Source organism: Juglans regia, chromosome 4, assembly GCF_001411555.2.
Source record: "Juglans regia cultivar Chandler chromosome 4, Walnut 2.0, whole genome shotgun sequence".
Taxonomy (NCBI): Eukaryota; Viridiplantae; Streptophyta; class Magnoliopsida; order Fagales; family Juglandaceae; genus Juglans; species Juglans regia.
Window position 1 is genome coordinate 23,209,683 of NC_049904.1, and position 10,721 is coordinate 23,220,403.

A 10,721-nucleotide genomic window follows, 5' to 3' on the forward strand; every position below is an offset into this window, starting at 1 on the left:
GATTCTTATCAAAGCACGATTAAATCAAGGTCTCTAAAACTAGTATTTGCTCAATAACTAGTTCTGGCCTCATGACCACAACAGAAATGAGTTTTTTTAACGGTTTGGAAATTGTGGTGGTCCCGAAATCGTCAGCAAAAAGTATTTTCTGTGACGGTTTATGGAAACCATCACTAAAGGTAGGCAATAAATGGTATTACGTTCGAACATATACAAATTCACGTTTGAACAGGTTCTCGACATTCGAATATTGAGGCAACGCATGTGTGAACTTGTAAATATTAGGCACCAATGTTTGAACGTTAATTGATTTGATATTGAAGATATATATTTTAATTTAAAATATTTGAGAATTGAAGTGCAGTGATTTAATATTAAATTTGAATATTTAAAATTAAAAAAGTTTGAGAATTGAAATACAAAAAATCTACTAGATATATTAAATAATATTGTTCATTACATATATTAAAAACAAAATACAAAATATGCTAAAAGTTTGTAAACAACACTCAGAACGTGTTGTTTACAAATGACCTCAACTCCTCAGTCAATGACAAGACCTTGTCGTTTAGGATATTTACACCATGGACAATCTTGACGATAATGTGCTCTAGATGCACAATCTGTCGATCCATGTGCATACTAATATTTGTGATCATCACATCAAACTAAGCAGGCCGCACATCCTCTGCAGATGTATTTGTCGGCTGCTGACTAGTACTCCCACTATGAGGAGCAACACCGGGCCCAGATTGGATCAGAGGAAAAAGATCAAGGATAGGCCGAGGCTGACGTGAAGCATGCCCCCTTCCTTGTCCAATGCTCCAATGATATTTGGTCATGTCAAGGGGGCTAATGTACTCAGTCAACCACTCCTCCACCTAGGGTGACATTCTTTGGGCCAATAATAACCGGGTAATGATGACTACATATGGAAGGTTGTCTAGGGAGATGATGCTAGCCTCATAACGGAAACTCTAAAAAAAGTACAGTGACAAGTCGATGGGCTCTCCATGTGTCACATATCAGGAACTGTGTGCTAGTACGACTGAATGTGGCCTTATGTGCCACAGGATTCAGATTTGTTGCAACTATAGGATGCAACATGCGGAAAAAAGGCAACAGTTGTATTTGGGTGAACAAGTTCTTCTTCTTGAGCTGCTTGCGGTCTCTCCCAATGAGGATGTACAAATCCTCATTGCGGCCATCATCCTCAGCCTAATCAGTACCCTCAGCCTTACTCGTCTGGGCTAGTAGATGATGCAGATGTGCCTACATCTACTGCATCCCCAGGCTGAGCATCTGCTATAGTTGACGTCTTAGCTACGTGACGGATCTCAAGTAGCTTAGTGATGACATATGCCAAAAGCTCGAACTGATCACCACGTACAGTCACGGTGTGAGTGGATGCATTCTGAGGTATGGAGCACATCTCCATATCAAACTCTCGAACCATTGAGGAGTATATTCTCCCCCTTAATATGCAGATACTGCTCCATCCTCTAGTAGTAAAGACGTCTCCGAGGCTCTTCAGCTGCCGTCTGAACTTGTTGAACTCGTTGATCAAGACTTCTCGTTCGGCCATAACGGTTTAACACCCAATCCGAGAAGGGTCTTGGCCTGTTCTTTCCTTCCCTCATTTCCTAGTTGTCAAAGGATGAGGCATATCCTAAAAAAAATATTAGTACTATACGTGCATATAGTGTACTGTTCTAAACTATTTAGATTAAATGTTAGAAGGTAACACAATATACGTTCGAACGTAGTCTTTGTACGTTTGAACGAGTTAGTCTTTTGTTTCGAATGTTACTTTCCAAGAGGCTAAATATTCGAACGTACAACGAGTTACATTTGAACGTGATGCTAGCAAACACGACACGCTCAAACGTGATGCTAGCAAACACAACACCTCATAAAGGTCTTACATTCGAATGCACCAAATAAATATGTTCAAACATGATCATGCACTTGAATGTATTTATTAAGTTGTTCGAACATAAACCTAGTCTAAGTTTGAACGTATTTGACATGCAAAAAGCTGAAATGTCTTACATTAAAACGTACTCTAACTAGTTCGAATGTAAAACAAGCATTCAAATGTACGTTTGTAATGTCCAAACGTACGTGAGAAACGTTCAAGCGTGTTTGACGATCAAGAATCTGAAAGGTCTTACTAAAAAAAAAGGCAAACTAAAAAAATTCCCAACAAGCCCATTACTAGAGTGGGTTTGGATTCACAAAACTATTTCATCTCATTTCATCATTACAAATTTTTCAAAACTTTATATAAAAATATAATAAACAATTCAAAATTTTCAAATCTCAAAATAAAAATAATATTAAAAATAATATTTTATTTAACTTTCAACAAAACATCTCATTATATCAAAACCCACCCTAAATTTTGCATAAACACAATTAAATTCACGCATAAAAAAACCAAAATTTTATCATTAAACTTAACAGCTGATTGAAACAAAACACCGAGAGAGAGAGACAAAGAGAGAGCTCACAGCACATGAGCGTGCTGTATATCAGCCTCGAGTACCTTGAGGAACTCCTGATAAGAAGGTCCAAAAGTAGGCTGCTGAAAATAATCTCACATTCCTCTTACTCTTTCTCTCACTTGGGGATTTCCAAAACGTACCGCTCGGTTATTATTATTATTTTTTTTTACCAAACGATGATAGAAATGATTTTAAGTATATTGGTTTATTTTTTAAAAATATTTAAATACATTAAAAATGTGAATAAAAAAAAATTACTTTTCCAACTAGCGGTAACACCGAGCGGTGCACCGCTCCAAACCTTAAGATGAACCAATTTTAAAGATCAGATAAAAGTGACACAAAAATTAAAAAATAAAATAACTCATGTATATACCTTAGACCAATATAATTTTTATTTTTATAATGCTTAATTTGCTAGCAAATTTAGACATTGTCAAGGATGTTTTGTGAGTACTGTTATATGAAATTGAAGATGGGATATCAAAGCTTGGAATCTCAATGAACATGTTATTGAAGAGATTATCACTTTATCATTGATACCAGATTTTGATTGACTATAACAAATTTGTTTAATTTGATTTCACCCATCAGCAAATTTAAAATTGAACCGATTGATCCAAGAGATTTCACAATTTTAAATGTACAAGATTTTACGATCATTACTTGTAGATCAAGGACACCAACCACTGCCTTATAACCAATTTACAATTCTTTTTTGAGGAAAAAATCCAATATAATTTGTTATTCTCTTATTTGAACTTTGAGTAGTAAGCAGATGAATAGGCTTGGTGAATTGGGGCTTTTATTGCTCAATTCAAATATCTAATGTGAGATTCAATTTCTTAATTAGCCCAATCCAACATAGCCCCTCTTTGAAAGTATGAGCCTTATAGTCGAACCCATTTCGAGTTAAGACCCCTCCTAGCCCTTCCAAATTTTCTACCTTATCAGCATGATGTCATCCATTTTTTCACGAATTCATCCTTATTATGCTGATCGCAAATTGTCTCTTGATATGTGAATTTGCCAATCCCGCATTGTGGACTACCATTTCTCCTCTAAGATGGCATCGATGATTCTATATTTCATCTGAACTTCATAAAATGTATGCTTGGAAATTTATGCAACAAAACCTCAATCCTCAATCCAAGAGAATAAAAAAGGAATGAGAAACGAGAAATTTCCATTGCCTGAAAGTTTCTCGGAGGCTGTGAGAAAGTATCAAGAAATTATATGATAATGCATTTCGCTCAAAATATCGATTGCATTTGGATAATGAAATATTTTCAAATATTTATAAATAATAGTAAAAAAATAATAATAAAATAATTATATAATGGTAAATAATAATTAAAAATAAGTAAAAAATTATAATGAAATAATGAATAGTAGTAAGATATTCTCAATATCCAAATTAGAAATCAACCGTGTAGTGCACTCAATCTCATGTGAAATGGGAGAGTATGATAACATTGGTTACTCTGCATCTAGTGGGTTGATGGCATGGCATAGATTTAATTTATATCAATGAGCGTATGTTGATAAATGAAGATACAATATATATCTGAATTCATGTGCATGCTATGATGAAAGTGTTTTCTGGACATTCTCTCTTCCCCCCTTCAAAAATTAAGTGAGAGGAAAACGATTTTTTTACATTTTTTCCATATGGTCACGAAAAATTATTTAAATTGCTTGGCTCCAGAATTGAAAATTATCTGCGTCCTTCTCTGTGTAAGGATGATTTCCATTGTCACTCTTGGATTTAGATTAATTTTAACTGGTACGAGATGCTTAGTATTTACCTCTTACTTATATATAACAAAAAAGATGCTTAGTATTTCCATGGACAATTTGATATGTGTAATAACTGAGGCATTCATGTGAAATTGGAAAACTTTGAGCAGTTGTGTATATGGGTTCCCAGGACTAAGGTAGGGAATTTCAATAAATTTGTAGGTATATTGTCTTTCACTGGGCATGGTCAATTTTTTTTTTTTTTTTGTTCTTTCTGAGAATCAAATATTGCTTCATTCAATAGTAAGAAGCAGATACAATGATAGTCATATCTTTCCAAACGCTGACAAGACTTAAAATTATACAGTAGAACATACTTCCGGATCCTCTGCTAAATAAGTTAGAATAAAGGGTCTTACCCACAAAACGTGCATTTCTGGCCAAGGTATGCACCACCTCATTTCCTTGGGCCTACATGAAGCATATCAAAAGATTAGAAATGAGATAATAAACACATCACTTTGGGACTCTTGAGAGGAGTTCTTGGCAGCTCTAGAAGGGGTGAATTTCATGGTGCTTCATTAATATAGGGAAGGGAAGGGAATAATGCAGCTGATTTTCTTGCTAGAGAGGGTGAAATGGGCAAGAATGTGATTTATGAAGAGCGGTTTTCGCTACCTCGTCTTCTTAAGTGGATTTTTTGCTTGGATAGGTGGGGTCTCCCCTCCTTTGGCACATAGGCGTACTCGAGTTTGTTTTTTTCTTTTTTCTTGAGCTTAGGCTTGTTTTAGATTGTCTTGTTTGTCCTAACAGCTGGTTGAGACGTGCTGCGATAGGCAAGTTTTGACCGGTTTTTGCTTATTTTGGGTGGTAGTTGTCGGTTACGTTACCTTTAGGTTTGTTATGTTGCCACGGTATTCTTCCGCCATAAGCGGTGAGTTTTTTCAATAAATTTGGGTCGGGACCTCTTCCAGAGTGGTTACCGACTATTTTAAAAAAAAAAAAAAAAAAAAGAAAAAGAAAAAGCAAATCACTTAGATTAATAAATGAGAGATGACAGCTAAAAATGTTTTATTTGGACTGGTAGATGGGAGAGTGCCAACAAACACCAACTAACCAACCAAACTGAATGACAGATGGGCGAGTGCCAACAAACACCCATATGACTAATTCTTTTAATAAACATGAGAACTAATTAAAAATATTTTACCCTTTTTATAATGAGTTCATTTCTTTAAAAAACAAATAATTCCAGATGACTCTCGATAAAAAACTATTCAAATTTAGATAATGTCTCTAGTCAGAAAATTGACATATCAAATACCTCCTTTGTGTGTAAATTTTAAAATTATTATTATTTTGAGATTTGAAAAAATTTAATTATTTATTATATTTTGTGTGTAAATTTGATAAAAATTTAATGATGAGATGAAATAAAACACTTTCCAAATCTAAATGGAACCTAATTATATTTGAAGAATTTTATATCACACTTTATTATCGTAAAATAATTTGATTTAATAAATAAATTTTAGATTTAAAGATTAAATTAGAGTATATAAGGATTGTGTGGTACAAAGACATCTTCCAAATTTAAGCATGAAGAAGAATTTTTTTTTTTATTTGAACTTGTACAAAGCTTTGGGGCTGGTTTTGGAAAATAAAAGACAAAAAATTGAATAAAAATATTATAAAGTTAAAATATTATTAGAACATAATTTGTTTTCATATTATTTATATTTTAGAATTTGAAAAAGTTGAATTGCTTTTATATTTTGTTTAAAAGTTTAGAAAATTTTAATAATTCGATAATAATTAGATGAAAAATTAAAAATTTGAAATTGAAAAATATTTATATTTGTGATATTTGAATATTGAAATGAGATAAGATGAGATAGAACATCTCTATCCAAACCAATCATTAGAGAACTTCAAAGGGGGCATTGAGAGTTCTCACCAATAAGTGTAAAATGCACTTTTTAATTTGTGTGTTTTTTTTTCAAGTATTTTTTAAATCATTTTAAATATTTATAAAACAGATTCACAAATTTATTAAAATACATTACTTAACTATTGAGTAAAAAAAAATCAAATTGGTACAAACTTTCGAGATAATTTATTAGTGGCTTGAGCATTTTTCTAGGGGGCACTGGGCAGCACTACAGCGATTGAGATTCCTTCTGAAGAATTCTCCAGACATGGTCAAAAGTTTATTTTTCATAATTTGTTAATCTCCTTAAATATTTAAAAAAAAAAGATATTAAAAATTAATTACTTAATTATTAAGTAAAAAAAATATTAGTTGGGACCCACTCTTGGTGGAATGTCTCGGTAGAATAGTATTTTTCTTTAAAAAATTATAAACATATATTATTTTTCACAATTCATTAAATAATTATATTTTAAAATAAATAATATTTTGATAAAATATTTTATAAAAATAATATCCCTTTACAAAAATATCTGTAAAATGAAATATATTATAAAATTTTGGTGGATTTTTTTGTTTTTTTTTCCCCTAATCGGTATCATCTGAAAGCTGAAGCCCTCAATTATTGTGACATTGTCCAGATTAATGAGGTTGTCATCGAATAAAGGCAAAAGTCTAATCGACTTACAGGTTTTGACTCAGTGCAAGCTAATCTCCCTACTTCCTTTGAATTCTTTACTTCGTTTCTTGTTGCCATGACTTGCACGCCTTTTGTGAACAGATTCCAACAATTTTCTAACGAAAAAAAACTTGGGATCTGATCGCTCTGCAGTTCGTGTTATAGGTTTGTATATCAACCCATCTCAATCTGGTCTCGTTTTATTTTTTTTGTTATTATTTTTTAAAATTTTTACACAAAATATAACAAATAATTCAATTTTAACTCTACTATTTATAAACTATCTTAACTCATTTCAATTTATCTCTAAATTCAAACCATTCTGTCTCCAACCATAAGAGTTCAAAATCAAACAAAACAAGATATATTAATATACTTCCATAGAACAAATTGACGCCCAAAAAAAAAATTCAAAACAAAAGATTAATAAATGAGAGATGACAGCTAAAACAATTTTATTTGGACCGGTAGGATTGAAATTAAGCAAAAGAGAGAGCGCCAACAAACACCCACTAACCAACCAAACTGAATGACAGAAGGGCGAGTGTTAATTGAAATGATAACTTTTTCTTCAACCTATCCTGCTCGATTCCAATATTTTTCATCTCCAGGGAGTATATTTAAAAATAAATAATGCTACTTATAATTTTATTTATATTTTTACTTATAAAACTTATTTTATTAATTTATTTTTATTTTAAATTCAAATTCTGAATTTTAAATTTTATAATCTTTAACATATTTAAAAATAAATTAATTTTAACATATTTAAAAGTTTATCAAGTGCTCTGCTTGGCTATGGGCTGGGAAAGCTGGGGCGCACGATTTCTACCGTTAAGATCGTGCTCTTGGATGCCAAATACAAGCAGTCACGCAATCCCAAGCTCAGAGCATCTGGGTTGGACAGCTCAAATTCAAATAAAATTAAAGAGAAAACTTTATAATCTTCAAAGAGAAAATTAAATTTCTGAAAAATGATTGATCTCACGTTTATCAACAATGAAGTGATTACTTTACATATTTGCACATCCACCATAAAAACTAATTAGTTTTAAAAGTTGGAAGAGTGATTGTCTTGTCTGTTCCATTCACCAATGCAATAGGACATACAGCCTGTCTTTGATCGTCATGTTGAAATTAACTTCCTTAATTTTTTAAATTATAACTCAAATCATACGAAAAATATTAATTTTTTACTCTTAGTTGCAGTATAGTTGTCATTATTTTTATCATTTTCCACTTAAAATAATTCCTATCCACTTGGTTTTTCTGGAAATTAAGTCAACTATATCAACCAAGAGGCCAGAAATACGGTTTCAATTTATCCACTTCCTTCCTGAAGAAAAACATGGATGATCTTGCCTCTAGCCTCGCCAGTAGTCTCTTGAAGAAATTAGGCTCTTTGGTTTATCAGGAGCTCTACTTGGCATGGGGTGTCCAGAGCGACCTGCATAAACTTGAGAGCACGATTTCTATCCTTAAGATCGTGCTCTTGGATGCTGAAGACAAGCAAGCAAACAACCCCATGCTGAGCATCTGGCTTGGACGGCTTAAAAATATCTTATATGTCGCAGAGGATGTGGTAGATGAACTTGAGTACGAAGCTTTAAGGAAGCAAGCGATTACGACATATGGAAGCGCTATGGCAAAGGTATGCCATTTCTTTTGTTCATTCATGGCACTTTCATCCCGTTTAAAACTGGCTCACAAAATCAAGGACATTAGAGAGAGGTTAGATGAGATTAATGCTGATAAGGTTCAGTTTAATCTCACTGAGCGGCATGAAGAGGTGCATGTCAATCCCCTGAGGGAGAAGACCCATTCCTTTATTGATCCTTCAACAGTATTCGGTAGGGATGGTGACAAAGAAGAAATAAAAAAGAGTTTGATGCACCCAAATCCCACTAGAAATCTTAATATAATTGCCATAGTTGGATTAGGAGGTATGGGAAAGACCACACTTGCCAAGGTTGTTTACAATGACGAATCCGTAGTTAAACATTTTCAGTTGAGAATGTGGGTTTGTGTACCTGAGAATTTTAATGTTACAAGATTGGTGAAAGACATCCTTAAATCTGCTGGTGGTAGTGTTGATAAGAATTCAAGTAATGAAGATACATTGCAGACTAGTTTGAGAGAACTTTTAAAGGATAAAAGGTTTCTACTAGTTTTAGATGATGTCTGGAATGAAAATAGAAATAAATGGACTGAACTGAGAGATTTGCTTAATGGAGGGTCACATGGAAGTGTCATTGTTGTAACGACACGTAGTCACAGGGTTTCTTCCGTTTTAGACCCTGTTTATACACATTCTGTAGAAGGTCTATCAAAAGAAGAAAGTTTGTCTTTGTTTGTGAAATGTGCATTCAAGGAAGGAGAAGACAAACTATATCCAAATCTCTTGCCAATTGCAGATGAAATAGTGAAAAAGTGTAAAGGGGTTCCACTGGCCCTGAAGAGTTTAGGTGGTCTACTTTATTCGAAAGTCGATGAAAGCGAGTGGGAATTGGGGAGAGGTAACGAGATTTGGGAATTGGAAGAAAATGAGGGAGGCATCTTACCTGCATTGCAATTGAGCTATAATCAAATGCCAATTCATTTGAAGCGATGCTTTGCTTATTGCGTTAATTTTCCAAAGGAATATGATTTCAGTAATATCCTTTTAATTGAACAATGGGTGGCACATGGATTAATCATCCAAATGTCTCCTAACAAAAAACAAGAGTTGGAAGATATTGGAGAATTGTACATTAAAGAGTTAATGTTGATATGTTTTTTCCAATTAGATCTTCAAGAAAATCTTTTTGGCATGTATTCCTTCAAAATGCATGATCTCGTCCATGATCTTGTACTCTCTATTGGCCATGAAGAGTGGTCGGAAATAGACTCTGACAATAAAGACATGGCCTCGACAGTTCGTCATTTGTCAATTTCATCTAGTAGCCAACAAGTTTCGAAGTTCTCAAACAAGTTAACTAATGTGAGGAGCATCATGTACCGAAACGAACCACACGTTTCCTCAGTTGAAGCATGCATCTCAAGATTCAAGTCTTTACGTCTGTTAACTATACCTTATTCAGATTTTGAGAATTTGCCAAGTTCCATTGGTACTCAAAAGCATTTGAGATATCTCGGCCTATCTCTTAATCAGTCAATCAAGAAGCTTCCTAATTCCATTTGCAAGTTACACAATTTGCAAACCTTGTTACTTGATGGATGTAGAGACCTTGAACGACTGCCCAAAGATATGAGGAACATGATCAACCTTAGGTTTCTTACGATTTCAACAAAAGATACATGCTTGTTCGTGAATGGAGAATGTTGCTTTAATTCTCTTCAGATTTTATGGGTGGTGGAGTGTCCAAGACTCGAATGCTTGCTTCCACAGATGGACAGGTGCCTCACCAACCTTCGTATGTTGGTTTTTTTGGAATGTGAAAGTTTGACCTCTTTGCCACCTATTATCAAGCACCTAAAAGCCTTAGAGTCATTGTACATTTGTGATTGTGAAGAGATAGATTTGACGGGAGGAGGAGGAGGAGATGCACAGGACCTCAATTTGAGACTCCAAATCTTGTATATAACAAATTTACCAAAGTTGGAGATTTTACCAGAATGGCTCCTAGGATCTGCAAACACTTTAAAGCACCTACATATAGAGCAGTGTGAAAATCTGAAGGCGTTGCCAGAGTGGTTACCAACTCTGAAATCACTTCAGACATTGGAGATCATTGAATGCAATGAGCTATCATCTCTACCGGAGGGGATTCGTCATACGAAAACATTAAGAAAACTGGTGATCATTCCTGAGCTCTAACTCGATGATGAGGTAATGTGATTTTGTCTTCTTATTTCAATTGTAAAT

At 33.7% G+C, this 10,721-nt stretch overlaps 1 protein-coding gene across 1 annotated transcript; it reads left to right on the forward strand.

Moving 5' to 3' along the window:
• Nucleotides 1-8,204: 8,204 nt before the first annotated feature.
• On the forward strand, nt 8,205-10,673 carry LOC118348213 (putative disease resistance protein RGA4). The gene has a single exon (XM_035689242.1). The coding sequence runs from the start codon at nt 8,205-8,207 to the stop codon at nt 10,671-10,673; it is 2,469 nt and encodes an 822-aa protein (XP_035545135.1).
• The last annotated feature ends 48 nt before the right edge of the window (nt 10,674-10,721 follow it).